This window comes from Papaver somniferum, chromosome 3 (genome assembly GCF_003573695.1).
Source record: "Papaver somniferum cultivar HN1 chromosome 3, ASM357369v1, whole genome shotgun sequence".
NCBI classification, from domain to species: Eukaryota; Viridiplantae; Streptophyta; class Magnoliopsida; order Ranunculales; family Papaveraceae; genus Papaver; species Papaver somniferum.
Window position 1 is genome coordinate 11,860,188 of NC_039360.1, and position 19,341 is coordinate 11,879,528.

The 19,341-nt window shown below is 36.7% G+C and overlaps 2 protein-coding genes across 2 annotated transcripts; both read left to right on the forward strand.

Moving 5' to 3' along the window:
- The first annotated feature begins 180 nt into the window (after window positions 1–180).
- LOC113355314 (indole-3-acetic acid-amido synthetase GH3.6-like) lies at window positions 181–4,111 on the forward strand. The gene is made up of 5 exons (XM_026598144.1): window positions 181–244; window positions 321–518; window positions 600–693; window positions 1,933–3,360; window positions 3,460–4,111. Exons 4-5 carry the CDS (start codon window positions 2,037–2,039, stop codon window positions 4,017–4,019), a joined length of 1,884 nt encoding a protein of 627 aa, XP_026453929.1. The 5' UTR covers window positions 181–244; window positions 321–518; window positions 600–693; window positions 1,933–2,036; the 3' UTR covers window positions 4,020–4,111.
- Window positions 4,112–4,953: 842 nt separating this feature from the next.
- Window positions 4,954–6,133, forward strand: LOC113360926 (purine permease 3-like). The gene has a single exon (XM_026604348.1). The coding sequence runs from the start codon at window positions 4,962–4,964 to the stop codon at window positions 6,072–6,074; it is 1,113 nt and encodes a 370-aa protein (XP_026460133.1). The 5' UTR covers window positions 4,954–4,961; the 3' UTR covers window positions 6,075–6,133.
- Window positions 6,134–19,341: the final 13,208 nt, after the last annotated feature.

Below are 19,341 nucleotides of genomic sequence, written 5' to 3' on the forward strand. Positions count from 1 at the left end.
CAACTCAATTCATGCAAATGTCATTCAGTCTCTTTCCTTCTTCACATTATTTGTTCTTCGTTTTATTTTGAAAAATAAAGTTAGGGTTCTTCACGATTAAGAGACCTCTATGCCCATTTTAATACTACATTTTAATTTTTACTCCTGCTAAATGCCAATTTCTTGTTTTTTGCAGTTACACTAAATTTGGGTTTCTTTTGTCCATGCGCAAGAGAACTAGTCAATTACATACTCCTTCAAAATGGTGGGCAACATTTGGTGTTTGGGTTTAAATTGATTGGTTTTTTGTTTTACATCTTCATGGTGGTTTGTTTGTTTAGGATAATGAGGAATCAAGTGATAGCTGGAGTTTTAAAGATGAAGACGACGATCCTCAGTCATCATCCTACGGTTATTCAAGTTTGGATATTCCTAATGGAGGAGCTAGTTCTTCAAACCCAGCACGATCGTTATCTCAGTAATTGAGGAAAATGGGTTAGCACATATCCTCATAAGATATTTCCTAATAGTTTCTGGATGTAAGTAGCTAATTCTATAAATTTGTAGAAACTTTCACTTTTGCTTAATGATATTCATACTTTCTTGTTCCTGACTAACAGATGTGTTGATCAGATTTGCTGTGAGAAAATTAAACACGAGGGAGAGAGTTGTTGGCCTTCAACCTCGATGACCAATTGTTTGTTGGATTTACAGGTAACGATTTAGATTTATTAAATGACATTTCAGACTTGCAACACGTTTGTTTTTTCCTCTATATAGGTAGAGTGTTCTATATAGAGGTTATATCTATATAAATATCACTATATAATTTCTCTTAAAATTATGTTTGTTTGACCACTATTTAACAACTCTATATTGTGTACTCAATTTTATATATTTCTCATTTTACCCTTATAATATTCAAAAAATCCATGAATATCCATTACAACCAAAGATCAAAAATTCCAAAAGAAAAAAAATGTATTAGAAAATACAACCAAAGATATTCACTTTTTCTGAAACGGAGCGAAAGTATAACTTTTTTCTGAAACGGGGTAAAAATATCACTTTTTCTGAAACGGATCAAAAATATCACTTTATCTGAAACGGGCGAAAGTATCACTTTATCTGAAACGGGCGAAAGTATCACTTTATCTGAAACGGGCGAAAGTATCACTTTTTCTGAAACGGAAAAAAAATCACCTTTTCTGAAACAGGCAAAAATCACTTTTTCTGAAACGGGGCAAAAACATAACTTTTTCTGAAACAGAACGAAAATATCACTTTTTCTGAAACGGGGCAAAAATTTCACTTTTTCTGAAACAGGGCAAAAATATCACTTTTTCTGAAACATAGAAAAAATCACTTTTTCTGAAACGGAGCAAAAATATCACTTTTTCTGAAACGGCGCGAAAGTATCACTTTTTCTGAAACGGGGCGAAAATATCACTTTTTCTGAAACGGCGTGAAAGTATCACTTTTTCTGAAACGGGTGAAGTATCACTTTTTCTGAAACGGGGCTAAAGTGTCACTTTTTCTGCAACGGATCAAAATATCACTTTTTTCTGAAACAGCGCGAAAATATCCCTTTTTCTGAAACGGGCGAAAGTATCACTTTTCTTGAAACATGTAAAATTTTAGATTTTAAATTAAGGAATTATTTTTGGACATTATAAGTTTGTTCGAGCATATATTAGTCATTTGAAGGTTTAATAGAGGTAGAGGCTCAAAGATAGCATCTCATTGGTGCTATTTGATTTCCTCTATATAGATAGAGATTTGCCTCTATCTTTGTAGAGGTAATGGAAAAAACAAACACCAAATAAATGGGACCCACCACTATATAGAGGCTAATAGAGGTTACCTCTGCATAGAGAAAAAAACAAACATGATGTTACTGTATTATATATCTTTAGATTCGTCTCAGTCCCAATACTATATACTATATTACAGAACAACTAGGGGCGGTGAACTCGATGTTGAGATGCAGATCTCAGCTTAGATAAGATGTATTAGTACGTCCTTCACTCTCCCAGAGAAAAACCAGATCAGTGATAATGGACACATTAGCTGCAACAGATGATTCTGTTGCCGTCGTTGAAAATAGTAGTATTAGCGAAACCTGCATTAATGCTACTGCTGAACATTACCATGAAGGGAATAGAAGGAAAATACTTCAATTCATAGAAGAAATTACAACTAATGTGGATGAAGTTCAAACACAAGTTCTCTCGGAAATCTTATCTGGCAATGCACAAGTTGAGTACTTGCAAAGACATGGTTTAAATGGGCACACAGATCGCGAGACATTCAAGAAAGTCATCCCCGTAGTTTGCTATGAAGATCTTATTCCTGACATCGATCCTCTCATCGCCAATGGTAATAGTATCACATCTTCAATTCTCGGCAGCCGACTTATTAAACAGTTTATTCGTAGCACAGGAACTTCATCTGGGGTGAGGAAACTAATACCATTAACACAAGAACAAGAAGATAAAATATGGCATTTCCAAGACTTGGTAATGCCGGTCATTAGTCAACACGTTCCCGGTTTGGACAAAGGGAAAGCGATGCATCTTCTGTTTGTAGCTCCAGATAGTACTACACCAGGAGGACTGATAGCTAATTCAATAGTTCCGTTCATGCACAAAAGCTTACATTTCAAAAATTTGTTTAGAAATGTTGATCCATACCGCAACTTCACTAGTCCCATTGAAATCATTTTATGCGAGGATACTTACCAAAGTATGTATTGCCAGTTACTTTGTGGGCTCTACCAAAACAGTCACGTACTTCGACTAGGATTTATTTTTTCTTCTGTTGTTGTCCAAGCCGTTAAGTTTTTGCAGGAACACTGGATCCTTCTCTGTGATGACATCCGAAATGGAAATATAGCAGTGGGCAACACCAAAATCACTGACCAAACAGTGAAAAAGGCGGTCATGAACATATTGGTTAAGCCGAACCCTGAGCTTGCTGATTTCATCGAAAGGGAATGCAAGAGAGATGAATCATGGAAAGGGATCTTATCTCGGTTGTGGCCTAACGCTAAATACATTGACGCTATTATCACTGGTACCATGTCTCATCATATCCCTATCATTAACTTCTACACTAATGAACTTCCCATTGTCAGCCAAGCCTACGGGTGTTCAGAGAGCGTATTAGGTCTAAACCTGAACCCTTTATGTAAGCCCAATGAAGTTTCCTACACTTTTATCCCTACAATGGCGTATTGCGAGTTCTTGCCAATAGTTAATGAAGATGTTCAGCAGAACAACAACTGCAACCTGGAGGAGGAACAACGTCATCAAGAACTAGTTGACCTTGCCGATGTTAAGCTTGGTGGGGAGTACGAGGTTGTCATCACCAATTATGCAGGTAATTTGTATAAGAGAGAACAAGTATAGGTAGTTTATATATTGTATATATCGTTGATTACTGTAAGAATAATTGCATATACCTATGTAATATCTGTAGGACTTTATCGCTATAGAGTTGGAGACGTTCTACAGGTGTCCGGGTTCAAGAACAATGCTCCTCAGTTCAGTTTTGTGTGCCGTAAGAATGCAGTTCTGAGCATTGATCATGATAAGACAACTGAAGTCGAGCTCCAAAATGCAGTGAGAAATGCGTTTGACCAGCTCATGAGTAAGCTAAATGTATCTCTTGTTGAATACACTAGTTTTGCCGATGCATCAACTAATCCAGGACACTATGTAATCTACTGGGAACTTCAGTGCAGCAATAACAATGCATCAATTTCTGTGCCAGTGTTTGAGAAATGTTGTCTCATAATTGAAGAATCACTTGGCGCAGAGTACCGTTCTTTACGTGTAAACAATAAACATATTGGACCATTAGAGTTGAAGATAGTCGAGACAGGAACATTCGATAAGCTGATGAATTATGCTATCAACCAAGGTACTTCAGTTAGTCAATACAAGACACCTCGCGGTGTGAAGCTTGGTCCCATATTGGAGCTTCTAAACTCTCAAGTTATTTCGAATTACTTTAGCCCAAAATGCCCAAACCCTTGAAGTAGAATTCGTCATTTACTTGCATGTATTAAGAGTTAAGACATCTTATTGTTCATTTTCGTGTAGAGTATGCAATCTCCTAGTTTGTTTGTATTTTTGTCTTGCAAGAACTTGCTTTCTGCCAATTAATATTCTTGGTTCTTCAAAATATGTTATTGTGTGATTTGATTTGATTCGTCTCGCCGGCTCCCTCTTTAGTGTCAATGTTCATGAATCTGATTATCAGTGACAATGGTTAACTGGTGACCAGGGGTTCTATCTAGTGTGAATTTCTTCAAAATATGTTACTTTTCTTCATATAAACTGTCAAGAGGTATTTCAGAGTTTTTTTCTTGGTTATAAGCTGTAGCCTTAATGGAGGAGTGCCTATGTGAACGCCTTTTCACGCCTCGCTAATGTAGTAGTAATTCGGCTAGTGACAGTTCAGTAAATTAGCAAGATCTCAGCATGTGATTGTGGTGAATCAAATTTTAAGGGCCTTCCGTTTTTAAAAAAAATCGGTTTCAGTCTGAAAGAGCAAAACGTCAGCAGTTTAGACAGTTCCGTCAGATGAGAAAAGTCAAGTGATGCTGCAAAGAATACTAGTGCATACGACAATCTACTTGGAGTGAACTGCGTGCAACAAGTCATTTTCGCTGTTCAATCAAAGATTTCCAAAAAATTTAATTAAAAATAAAAAAAGACTTCAAAGTTGACGAGGTTGAGAATCATAGGCTTTCGCCCTCGGATGACCCACCGTTTGTCGAGAGCCGGTGAGATTCGAGACTGGCATCATTACTCGTCCCAGTACCTGCTAACGCGTATTCCATTGTCCTTTTCGGAATCTATTTATAAAATTTCCAATATTAATATGTACACTTGACTTGAGATCTACTCGGCAATACAGAATATATAATTTGCTGTGGCAGGCGGCTAGGAAGAGAAGTGTATCCAGGAGAAGAAATGGGAATCAAAATCGACATCATAGAAGAAGGAGATTTAACCAAAGCAAACGATCGCAGTAATGAAGATGAGGATTCTACAAAAGTTAAGTCTGCTCCAAAAGTAATGAAATGGGGATTACTCCTACTAAGCTGCATACTGAATTTTTCAGGAATGACAGGAGGACCGATACTTCTTCGACTCTACTTCTTACATGGTGGTAATAGAAAATGGTTATCTAGCTGGTTGCAGATGGCTGGATTCCCTATACTAATAATTCCACTCATGATACTCTACTGTCAACGCGATCGAAGTCTACCAAATATCAGCTTCTTTGCTTCTCGGAAGCTTTTGTTCTACGCTACTATTATAGGCGCAGCTCAAGGAGTAGACAATTTTCTGTATTGTTACGGTTTGTCGTTCCTTCCTGTTTCGACTTCGTCTCTTCTTGTAGCAACCCAACTCATTTTCACTTCCTTTGTGTCATTCATCTGGGTTAAGCAGAAGTTTACTCATTACACGGTTAACGCGATTATAGTCATGACAATGGGATCTATACTACTTGGTATCAGAAGAGCCGGGGATCGCCCTCCTGGTGTTACGACTTCTCAGTATTTGCAGGGTTTCTTTATAACTATAGCTGCTGCTGCATTTGTAGCTTTCATTCTCGTAGGCACCCAGGTTGCTTATGCTAAGGCAAATCAAGCCGTGACTTACCCCATCGTGTTGCAGTTTCAGCTTTGCTTGGCCCTCTCTGCTACTGTAACTTGCACTATTGGAAGCCTGATAAACAAGGAGTTCTCAGCAATTCAAAGTGAAGCAAGTGAATTTGATTTCGGAGCGAAGACTTACTACCTCGTGTTAGTTTTGAATATGATAGTTTGGCAGCTGATGTTTATCGGAAGAGTGGGGATTATTTTTTGTGCATCTTCTCTATTTGCTTCAGTCACCTCCGCAACTTTCCTTCCTATCACGCAGACTGCTGCTGTGATAACGTTTCATGAAAATTTTCCAGCAGAGAAGGGGATGGCGTTGGCTCTAACACTTTGGGGATTCACTTCTTACATCTACGGTTCATACATGACAGAACGAAGAATAAAGTCACTGACCCAACTCACCTCAAACTCAAAATAAGTATCTATATTTTGACTTCGTAAACGCATTTTTGTTTTCCTTAATTAAATAAACATTTAGTCCAGTTGTTGCCTATGTTGTAAAAGGCGAGCGCCTTTAGAGCTTAAGCGCCAAAGGCGCACTAAGTGCGGGGCTGGCGCCTGGAATAAAAGGCGCCTAGGCGCCAAAATTAGCCTGCAAGATGAGTTTTCCAATTTTCCCGCGGCGCCTAGGCGCTCTAGGCTCCAAAGTTAGCTTGCAAGATGAGTTTTCCAATTTTTCCACGGCGCCTCGCCTCGCCTAGCGCCTAATACAACATAGGTTGTTGCATCTGGTCTCTGTACCTGGCTGTGAAACTGTACTTAACGTGAAAGGCAAACTACATTCCACCGTAATAATGCCTGGATCCGGTAGTATTAAAATGACGCTTGACACATGAGAAAGGTCTCCTAGAATCTGTCGAATTAAACGCAAAAAACAACAACAAAAAACTACGTCCAAGAATCATTTGTAAAATTTGAAAATTGAATGTAATGGATGGCAGTGAAATTAGTCTGAGTCAGACATCCAGATTCAGAATGGAGCGACTAAAACACCTTTTTTTTGTTATATTTTTTTTATCGGCAAGGAATTTGGTGTTGGTGTTAGCGAGTTTTGAACTGCCGTTATTGATGTCATTACTCAGTGACTTTACCACTATACTAAAACGTATTTTATCTATTAACAGTGAATCTAGATTCCAAAATCATAAACCATTCTGATAATTACAGGTCTCATATAAAATCGTATTTTATCTATTAACGGTGAGTACTTGATTCCAAAGTCATAAACCATTTTAAAAAGAGGGAGGATCCCTTTGCACTCTTATTTTCATACTATCTCACACGATGGGAGATATTTTTTTAATCAAAACCAAGCAGTAACGTATTTGAAGCTAATATTTTGGGGATGAGCTCATTTTTTGTGGGTATGTAGATCATTGTAACACGAACATATCCCCAAAATATTAGCTTCAAATATGTAACCGTTAAATTTTGATTAAAAAAAGTGTCTCCAAACATGTGAGATAGTGTGAAAATAATAGTGCGAGGGAATCCTTCCTCTTTTAAAAATTGTAGGTCTCATTCAAAAATTATGTTCACTTATTAGTAAATGTCATGTAAGTTCAGGAATAATATGTATTTGTGCACATTCTTTCGAAAAGTGCTTAATTTGACATGTATATCGTATATAAGTCAAGTCGGATCCAAATGAGCAAACTCAGTTGAAGAGCTAGCTAGTTAATTATATTAATTTGCAATAAATTGATAATCTGCTAAAATAATATTTTTTAGCGGTCCCAATTTGGGCCAATGTGCTAATTAATAACTTAATGTTCATTTTTATACAATATTGGAATCCATTTTTAATTTTTTCGTAGTCCCTTGATAATTCCTCGGTGCTTTTGTTGTGTTATCCTTCTTATTGTTTTTATTTTAACATCAAATTATATACATTTATATACATAACATTCAATATATCGTATCTTTATGCCATTAATAATTAGAGAATTATTTGGATTGAAACAAATCTCAAGATATTTGTTATTATAAGAAAAATCATCTACACGCTTATTTTTTAAACTAAAATTTGGTATGTTTCGATATATTAATAACTTATTAATTTATACATAATTTATTACTTCACTAAGTTGGTAAAAATTAGCAATCCCAAAATTATCAATCTATCGAACTTTTACTGTAAATGCTTAAACTGGTTTCCTCTTAAATAGCTCTGTCGTGACTTGTAAGTCTATGGAAAACAAAAAAACAAGGATCATAACAAAAAAGAATACCATTAGGGAAAGGCTTTTCCTTTTCCCCGTGTCCACTGTACGGAGGCGAAATCCCCAGTACTAATAATTCAGCCAGAGGCTGAGTCAAGATTTAAAGGTTGGAATGTAATTTTTTTTAAGGGTACAAAAAAACAACATTGAACTTGTAAATATAAAAAAAATATGTAATTATGCACAAGTTGGGCTGGGGGTGCAAGTGCACACCCCTACACTGGGCTGGCTCCATCTCATGTTCCAGATAAACCTACACCATATGAATTCAAGTACTTGTCAAATATTGATGATCGAAAAGGTCTTTGTTTTCATTCGCCTACTATTAATTTTAATCGGAAGGTATTAGAGATAAACCTTTTTCTTGCATGCTAGTAGAGATAACATTGATGATATCCTGATGAAGGCATTAGCCAATACACTTGTTTTTTGAAAAAGCGGGGGTCTAAAAACCACACCAATATTTCGTTCGCAAATCTGTATGGACTAACTCCAATATAATTCCAAGAGAATCAACTAGACAGTCAGACTCAATCAAGGAAAGATATCCAAGGTTATATCTCTTTCTCAAATCAATCTGCAAATAAACTTGATGGAATCCGTGAACTGATTGGTATGAGAATAACTTGAACGGTACCAAATACCAATATTTAAGTGTCAATCAATTTCTATCAACAACCAAACGTCGGATTTACCAATTGATTGAACTACGCACAACCTGTGATATTTCAATTATATAAACAAATATAATGCGGAAAAGAAATAACACAGACACCAGAAGTTTTGTTAACGAGGAAACCGCAAATGCAGAAAAATCCCGGGACCTAGTCCAGTTTTAAACACCACATTGTATTAAGCCGCTACAGACACTGGCCTACTACAAGTTAACTTAGGGTTGGAATGTAATTGAGCCCTAACCAAGTCTCACACCGATTAAGGTACAGTCGCATTCCTTACGTCTCTGAATCCCTGAAGGACTCTGCGCACTTGATTCCCTTAGCTGATCTCACCCACAACTAAGAGTTGCTATGACCCAAAGTCAAAGACTTATAAACAAATATTTCTCACACAGATAAGTCTATTATGATAGATAAATCTGTCTCCCAAAGAAGTACCTATGAAGTTTTGTTCCGTCTTTTGATAAATCAAGGTGAACAGGAACCAATTGATAATCCGGTCTTATATTCTCGAAGAACAGTCTAGAAATATCAATCACCTCACAATAACTTAACTATATGGTAGTAGAAAAAGTTATTCTGGAATCACAAAAAATGAGACGAAGAGCTTTGTGATTACTTTTTATATCTTACCCATCAGAGATAAATCTCGAGAAAATATTAGAGAAGACAGTACTCAATATGATAGAAGAAGTAAGATCAGAGCACGCAACTACAGAGAAAATAGTTGGGTCTGGCTTCAGAATCCCAATGAAGCCTTTACGTCGTTAACCTATAATGGTTTTAGGAAAAACCTAGGTTAAAGGAGAATCGATTCTAGTCGCAACTAGTATCACACAGAAGTGTGGGGATTAGGTTTTCCAGTTGCTAGAGTTTTCCCTTATATAGTCTTTAAATGAGGGTTTGATAGCTTAGAAACAAATCAATAAGTATTCACCATTAGATGGTCTTATCTTGTTACACACAAATGAAATATACCTTCATTTAGATATGAGTGACCGTACCTAAACGTGTACATTGAGTTGGCTCAATAATAGTTATCCGAAATTAGTCATATGAACACTTTTGTATTAACCACATTCATCTAAAACTTCTAGATCAAATGATAATCAAATTAATCTAATTGTGTTACTCATAGAGTTGTTCAATTGTTTATATTCTCATAGAAGTATACAAGACACAATTGAAACAAAATCGGATTTGATTCATGATTGTACAAAGTACTTATTCAAACAATCAATTCATGAACATTAAGTCACGGTCTGCAAAGATTGCATTCCTTAATTCATTAATATATTTGTTCATGAGTATGAAATCATATTAAACTGAGTTTATAACATTAACTATTTAGTTTGCAAATGGGTACGCAAACTTAAGCTCCGGATTTTGGTATTGTCCGACAGTCGCAAACCGGTATGCATACTTTCGTCCCAGACCTAACTCAGGTAGAACCGTTCGCATACTGGTATGCATACTTGGTTCTCGGACTTTAACAGTTAAAACCGTTCGCATACTGGTATATATGCAAACTTGGTTTCCGGACCTGAATCACACTACAATAGTTTGCATACTGGTATGCATATTGTGCTATATCCAGACAAAGGTTAATTGTTATAAACTCCCATTTCAATTATTGAAACATCCTTAGAAGATGACAATAGCTGTCTCACACAAACTATTAGATTTTAAGTAATTTTCAAGTGATCGAATGATCAATACGAAACATTCCGAGTCGACATCAAATGACTGTCTCACACAAATAATGTAAGATGTTTCAAGGCAGTTTTCACATGACCATCATTTGACTCATTGTTTATTTTCCAACAAATAATTGTATCAAACTAAACTCGGCAAGAATAATGATGAATGTAGCTAAAGCAAAAAGCTTCCAACACATATTTCGAGAAATAGATAACCGAGTTAAACTCATGTCGAAATATCAAATGTGTATAATGTAAAAGTTTATATAGCTATACGACTTAGTCTCAATAGGAGATAAAATAGAATAGACTTCTGAGTGATAGATAAGTTTTAGTCTCCACATACCTTTTGTTGATGAAGTTCTTCCAAGATCTCCTCAGTAGATCTTCGTCTTCAATCGATGAACGTCGTGAAGTCTAAATCTTAACTACACATTTTATCCTAATCCGAGACATAGCTATAAGTATATTAGAAATCAAGACTTATATTTTTGATAACCTAAACTTGACAAACAAGCTTGAAATAGCAATGCTTGCGAGTTCGACCGAGTAGTGCTGTAACACTTTTTACTACTCATTTGCTTAGAGAAGTGCTTGGGGGTAAATTATATGTAGATTGTGCTGACCAAAGTGTTATTTTGGTCAAGGATGCTGATGTTACTTTTGATCAATTAGGTGGTGATTACTTAAGACCTAGATTTCCTTGTTTTGAACAAGTTATTTATAGCGCATCATATTCTTATATCCTCTACTGCCTTTGTTATTCGGATAGGTGAGACAGTTCACTATGAAATTGTTTAAATGTGATGCAACTTTGATACTTAAACTAACAAACATTTTGATTTTAAACGGTCTGAGGTGACTCGTCTTATGTGTGGAGGGTTCATCTTAGGAGTTAACCACAATCATACTGAAAAAGTGGGGGTCTAACAACACGACCCAATATTTCGCTTAGCAATCTGTATGGACTAACTCCGAAATACTTCGCTACAGAATCAACTAGGAAGTCAGACTCAATCTAGATAAACAACATCTCAAAGAGTTATTATCTCAATCTCTCGATTTGATTTCTACTCAAGATAAAATCAATAGTGAGTCTTTATCAAAGAGAGATAACTTGGACGGTACCAAAGACCAATGTCCAAGGATCAGTCAACTACAATCAACAACCAAAAGTTGGATTAGAGAAGTTGATGATAACGAACGCACAACCTTTATTATTTCTATTAAATAAAATATAATGCGGAAAAGAAATAACACAGACACCAGAAGTTTTGGTAACGAGGAAACCGCAAATGCAGAAAAATCCCGGGACCTAGTCCAGATTGAATACACACTGTATTAAGCCGCTACAGACACTAGCCTACTCCAAGATAACTTCTGACTGATCTATAGTTTAACCCCTAAAAATCTCCCACTGATACAAGGTACAGTTGTATTCCTACGCCTCTGATCCCATCAGGACACTGCGTACTTGATTCCCTTTGCTGATCTCACCCACAACAAAGAGTTTCTGCAACCCAAAATCACAGACTTGATAATAAACGAATCTGTCTCACACAGAAAAGTCTATCAAAAGGATAAATATGTCTCCCACAGATAAACCCTAGGTTTTGTTCCGTCTTTAGATATAAAATCAAGGTAACATGAACCAATTGATAATCCAGACTTATATTCCCGAAGAACAGCCTGGATTAATCAATCACCTCTCTACAATCCTTCCTGACTACACAAGCGGATTGTCGAGGAATCACAAACAGTGAGACGAAGATGTTTGTGACTTTTTTACTTGCCTATCGGAGAACTCTCACGATCTCAAGCCAATCAAACGATTGTACTCGTACGATAGAAGATGCAAGATCAGATCACACAACTACGATAAAAGTAGTATCGGTCTGGCTTCACAATCCCAATGAAGTCTTTAAGTCGTTCACTCGAGTTTAGAGAAGAAACTCAAGAGTTAATGGATATAGACTCTAGCGAGAGCACTAGTAGCACACAGACGTGTGGGGATTAGGTTTGCTCAATGCTAGAAGTCTCCTTTATATAGCCTTCAAATCAGGGTTTTGCCTTAGGTACAAAGCAAACCCTATTCACCATTAGATGAAAACCTGATTTAGATTCAATCCAGTATCTATCAACCGTTAGATCGAAAGACATAGATTGTCATACACACTTGGGTACACGTTTACTGGGTTTGAGAAAACCATGCCCAAACAAGTACATGTATGTTGGTTCAACATGATAACCCCAAAGGTCAACCATATGAGCATCTCATATTAATCATGTTCTTCTTCACCATAACTAGTTCAATTGACTCAAATGAACTAGTTAAGCGTTGTTCAATTGCTATGAGATCTTATGTAACTACACAAGACACAATTGAAACAAACATGATTCGATTCGATTAGAATCGGCTCATGAACATTATAGCCACGGTTTGCATAAATCATTCCTTAATAATTAATGTTTCATGTTCATAGCACATCTTTAGATCATAACCTCTTAAGCTCAGAAACAAGTTCGCGGACTTAAGTTAATCGGTTGAGTTTTCCAAACTCAGCAGAAATTCTCGGGTCAAGAACTTCCGTCAGTTCGCGGACTTAGCACAAAAACGAGTTTTGGAAATCCCAGCAGAAATTCTCGGTCGAGAACTTCCGTCAGTTTGCAGACTGAGTCTGCGGACTTGGTTCGCGGGCTTGGCAAGCCAATTCCACAATCCTACCGATTTCTCTTGATCAACAAAGTTCGAAAACTTCGGTTCAATGAATACATGGTTATATAATCTAAACTCTCATTTCAATCATTGAAACAGTCTCAGAGGGCGATATTCAGTCGTGAAGAACAACAGACCTTTCTCTCAGAGCAATTTCCAAAGTGATTGAAACTTTCATGACTTTTGTGACTTGGTGAAGATAAATCTGATCAAAGCGAAACGCTTTACCAACACATGATTTCGAGTAAAAGATAAGCAATGAATACTCAGCTTGAAATATCAAGTGTATATGATCTATTCTATATAGCATACGACTTTTGTCTCATAAGAAGTAGGAGAAGAATAGATAGACTTTCGAGTGATAGATAAGTTCAAGTCTTCACATACCTTTTTGTTGATGAAGTTCCATGGTTCCTTGGTGTAGATCTTCATCGTTGTCGTTGAATCACCATGAAGTCCTTGAGCTCAACTACACTTTTCCTATCCTAGTCCAAGACTTAGCTAATAGGATAGAAATCAAGACTTTATAGTTTTGATCACTAACATTGACAAACATGCTTGATATAGCAACGCATGCGAGGTTGACCGAGCTATGCTCTAACAATCTCCCCCTTTGTCAATTTCAGTGACAAAACAATTAATACATATGGAATACAAAAAAGATAAACTTTTTAGTGGCTCCTATTCCATAGTCCAATCTTCAATGTTCCTTGAAATCTTCGTCCTTCCAAGTACTCCAATGATCCCAAAGGTTGTAAGTTTAGTATCACCATTGTTGAAGATCCATAGCTATAACAATGAGATAAATCGAGATTCTCTATCATTATTATACAGTGTCATAGTATTATTATGAACATCAAAGTCCAATTGCATCACAACTTTAACAATAATACTATGGTGATATGTATCACTCCCCCTTAGTCAATACTCCATTTCGATCATGGAAACCACTCCCCCTTATACAATGATCCGAAAACCATTTGTAGTGTGACCTACAATATTTCTCCCTTTGTCAATAAAATTTGCAAAGGTACAAGAACGGGTTCATAATGAAATTTCCACAAGAGACATTTCATGACCAAAAGAAAGACAACATATCATTTTAATTTAGATGCAATCTTATAGCCGAAGCTAACAGCATTCATCAAGGAGTTTTAAGACGCAAGATAACCCCTATAAAATTCCACAACCGCACTTCCCGCAAGATATTACCATTAAGCACAAGTTCAAAAGAACTCTCCCTCATTTGATGTCATTCCCAAAGGAACAACAAGAGCGACCTTAATTTCGAAAGAAAAGAAGGATTTTTATTTGGACACCAAAAACCATGTGAATGAATTTTTATATCCAAAACTCAACCAAAATACTCACAAGTAAACCCATGAATATTCTAATTGGAATACGCAATTAAATCAAAACCACAAAAGTGATCAATTTAATTGAAAGTGCTCAACATAAGTAAACTCACGGAGCAACAGGATACGACTAAGTTAATCATATGGAGGTGACTAACTTAACCGTTCAAGTACTCAATATAAGGAAAACCTTACGGAATACGTGACTACATTAACCAATAGAACATGATATTGTAGTCGTTCATATACTCAACACAAGAACTTGTGGAATATATGAAAACTCAATTATATCAATTACAAGAGAACCTATAATTAATCTAATCGGAATACAAACAAATAACTAAACTAATCACCGAGGTAATCAATTTAATTATTTTGGGCTCAACATAAGAGATTATGGAACCCCGACTAAGATTATCATAAGACATGACAACCTTAACCGTACATGTACTCAACACAAGAAAGAAGACTTATGGAGTACAAAACTAAATAACTAAGGATGATTAATTTAGTTCATAATGCTCAACATATAACATCTTACGGAACAACCAACAAAGCCAAGGTTAATCGACTTAGTTGTAAGGTGCTCAACATAAGACACACAATGGAGCCTTCACGGTAAAACATAGCAAGATAGATCAATGAAGATCAATACCGTGGATAACATACAAGGATCTATTCTATCTTTGCATCTTTGCGTTTAGGAATAGTCGAAACCTTCTTCCCATCACTCTCTTCTAGAATTCTTGGAAGAGAATTGGATTGACTATTCTTTTGCAAGTTAGTCTTTCTCCAATTGGGAGCATCGGATCTTGTCTTCGTCTTTACGAAGTTATCCTTTTGATAACCATTACAATTATGGAAAGGATTCGTACGGCGTTTATTGGAAAATCTAGGTCTATCATAGCACTGATTCCTTTGCCTAAAGGTTGGACAATTACAACCTGTAACGTTAAGAGGATCAATCTTAATGTATGATCTTGGTTTCACAACTTCTTGTGATGCACAAACAAGAACATCATGAAGTTTCTCATTCCTTATAAGGAAACGACATCTCCTTTCCAGGTGACCTTTATTTCCGCAATAGTGGCAAATGTAAGGAATGTTCTTACCTCGATCCATGTGTGCTAACTTTGGAGGTTGATAAACTTTGCTCTTTTGAACCTTAACTGTCGGAGAAGGTATTTCACTTTTACCATCAGTGGAAACCTTTTGTTGAGAAGAATCACTAGCCTTGACAAATCTTGCCACTTTTCTAGTACTTGGAGCATCTATTCCATTATAGCCCAATCCTCGTGTATCACGATGACTTTTACTTGCTCCTAGCATAGTGGCTAATTTGTTTGAACTAGTATTGAACTTTTTCAAGTCATCTTCCAAAATCTTGATTTTATCAAGAGCAGCAGCTAAATCAGCCTCAAGGCGTTTTTCTCAAGTGAGATAAGCGCTTTCTCTGTCGTCAAAACTTTTTGCTGGGAGTTAAACCTTACTTCAGATTCTGCAAGTTTCTCTTCTAACAAAAAATACTTTTGATAAAGATTATCACATTCAAGTGACTTCATACGTAGGTTTTCCTCAGAATCCTTGAGGATCGATTCGGTAGAACGATTCGAAAAATAAACACCTGCGTAACATCTTCTCAATTTCTTGTTTTCTCGACAGAGAGGAGTCAGAAGAGGCGTGACATGAGAAGTTGTAATCTTCTTCATATTCCACGAATCCAAAAACTTAACATACTCTGAGACTTCCTCATCAACATCTCTATCAATATCTGAATCACCTTCATCAGAAAGTTCATCCAACTGTTCTTCTAAGAGAGTTTCCCAATCAACAGTTTTTACAAGAGAATGTTTAGATATTGACTTAGATGTGACAGTTCTCTCAGATGAATCCAAGCTTTTAGAATCATCTGGAAACTTCTGAACTGGTACGTTATCAGAGATAAACTCGTCCATAATCAGATCGCTACAAACACAGACTTATAAGGTCTTTAATGTGTTTTCCTGGCTCTGAAACCAATTGAAAAAGCGGGAGTCTAACAACACCACCCAATATTTCGCTTAACAATCTATATGGACTAACTCTGAAATACTTTGCTAGAGAATCAACTAGGCAGTCAGACTCAATCTAGATAAAAAGTATCTCAAAGAGTTATTATCTCAATCTCTAGATTTGATTTCTACTCAAGCTAAAATAAATAGCGAGTCTTTATCAAAGAGAGATAACTTGGACGGTACCAAAGACCAATGTCCAAGGATCAATCAACTACAATCAACAACCAAAAGTTGGATTAGAGAAGTTGATGACCATGAACGCACAACCTGTATTATTTCTATTATATAAAATATAATGCGGAAAAGAAATAACACAGACACCAGAAGTTTTGTTAACGAGGAAACCGCAAATGCAGAAAACCCCCAGGACCTAGTCTAGATTGAATACACACTGTATTAAGCCGCTACAGACACTAGCCTACTCCAATCTAACTTCGGACTGATCTATAGTTGAACCCGTACCAATCTCCCACTGATACAAGGTACAGTTGTACTCCTACGCCTCTGATCCCATCAGGACACTGCGTACTTGATTCCCTTTGCTGATCTCACCCACAACAAAGAGTTGTTGCAACCCAAAATCACAGACTTGATAATAAACGAATCTGTCTCACACAGAAAAGTCTTTCAAAAGGATAAATCTGTCTCCCACATATAAACCCTAGGTTTTGTTCCGTCTTTAGATATAAAATCAAGGTAACATGAACCAATTGATAATCCGGTCTTATATTCCCGAAGAAAAACCTAGATTAATCAATCACCTCTCTACAATCCTTCCTGATTACACAAGCGGATTGTCGAGGAATCACAAACAATGAGACGAAGATGTTTGTGACTTCTTTATCTTGCCTATCGTAGAACTCTAACGATTTCAAGCCAATCAATCGATTGTACTCGTACGATAGAAGATGCAAGATAAGATCACACAACTACGATAAAAGTAGTATCGGTCTAGCTTCACAATCCCAATGAAGTCTTTAAGTCGTTAACTCGAGTTTAGATAAGAAACTCAAGAGTTAATGGAGATCGACTCTAGAGAGAGTACTAGTAGCACACAGACGTGTGGGGATTAGGTTTTATCAATGCTATAAGTCTCCTTTATATAGCCTTCAAATCAGGGTTTTGCCTTAGGTACAAAGTAAAATTTATTCACCGTTAGATGAAAACCTGATTTAGATTCAAGCCAATATCTCTCAACCGTTAGATCGAAAGACATAGCTTTTCATACACACTTGGGTACACGTTTACTGGGTTTGAGAAAACCATGCCCAAACGAGTACACGTATGTTGGTTCAACATGATAACCCAAAAGGTCAACCATATGATCATCTCATATTAATCATGTTCTTCTTCACCATAACTAGTTCAATTGACTCAAATGAACTAGTTAAGAGTTTTTCAATTGCTATTAGATCTTATGTAACTACACAAGACACAATTGAAACAAAGATGATTCGATTCGATTAGAATCGGCTCATGAACATTATAGCCACGGTTTGTATAAAGCATTCCTTAATAATTAATGTTTCATGTTCAGAGCACATCTTTAGATCATAATCTCTTAATCTCACAAACAAGTTCGCGGACTTAAGTTAATCGGTTGAGTTTTCCAAACTCAGCAGAAATTCTCGGGTCGAGAATTTCCGCCAGTTCGCGGACTTAGCACACAAACGAGTTTTGGAAATCCCAGCAGAAATTCTCGGTCGAGAACTTCCGTCAGTTCGCTGACTGAGTCTGCGGACTGGGTTCGTGGACTTGGCAAGCCAATTCCACAATCCTACCGATTTCTCTTAATAAACAAAGTTCGAAAACTTCGGTTCAAGGAATACATGGTTATATATTCTAAACTGTCATTTCAATCATTGAAACATTCTTATAGGGCGATGTTCAGTCGTGAAGAACAACAGACCTTTCTCGTCAGAGCAATTTCCAAAGTGATTGAAACTTTCATGACTTTCGTCACTAGGTGTAGATAAACCTGATCAAAGCGAAACGCTTTACCAACACATGATTTCGAGTAAAAGATAAGCAGTGAATACTCAGCTCGAAATATCAAGTGTATATGATCTACTCTATATAGCATACGACTTTTGTCTCATAAGAAGTAGGAGAAGAATAGATAGAATTTCGAGTGATAGATAAGTTCAAGTCTTCACATACATTTTTGTTGATGAAGTTCCACGGTTCCTTGGTGTAGATCTTCGTCGTTGTCGTTGAATCACCATGAAGTCCTTGAGCTCAACTACAATTTTCCTATCCTAGTTCGAGACTTATCTAATAGGCTAGAAATCAAGACTTTATAGTTTTGATCACTAACATTGACAAACATGCTTGATATAGCAACGCATGCGAGGTTGACCGAGCTATTCTCTAACACATACCGTTTGTTATGCTCAAGGTGTACATCGATTTATGAAAACAGTAGCAGAAATTTCTCAAGGCAGATCAGGTCTGTTTATTCTTCTGGTTTGGAAAAGACACTTGTTGAATGCTCGAGACCCACCCCGACTCACGTTTGCTCATCGAGAGTATGATGTTATATTAAATAAAAAAGACTCCCATAAATATCCATTCTCGATGACATGGTTCAACATTCCTTCTTTTTCGGCTCCAATAAAATAGCATCCCTTAGACAACATGTACCTCATCATCTTGAAGCATGCACCAACTTTGAGTTTCTCACAGCTTGGTTATAGAGATGTCGTACAACAGCAGTCGGATGTGATCCCAAGGACGAAACTTGCATCGTAATTGCTATTAATGCACGTGGAAAATTTGAATCACCATTAGGCTTTGTGTTATGGACCTTAATATTTCAAGATTCAAGCTTTGAACCGTTACAAAAGCGTGTCCAAGTCCACACTTCCATATAGCATTCAAGAAGCTGCTTGAATGCAATCTGGAATTAACTCATGAGCGCCATATCGTTTGGTAGCTCCAAAAAATACTTTAATGCCCAAT

Coding starts and splice junctions, on each gene's coding strand:
- LOC113360926 (XM_026604348.1), top strand. CDS start 4,962: ATGGGAATCAAAATCGACATCATAGAAGAAGGAGATTTAACCAAAGCA.
- LOC113355314 (XM_026598144.1), top strand. CDS start 2,037: ATGGACACATTAGCTGCAACAGATGATTCTGTTGCCGTCGTTGAAAAT. Junction 3,361..3,459: donor TGTCATCACCAATTATGCAG/GTAATTTGTATA, acceptor TAATATCTGTAG/GACTTTATCGCTATAGAGTT.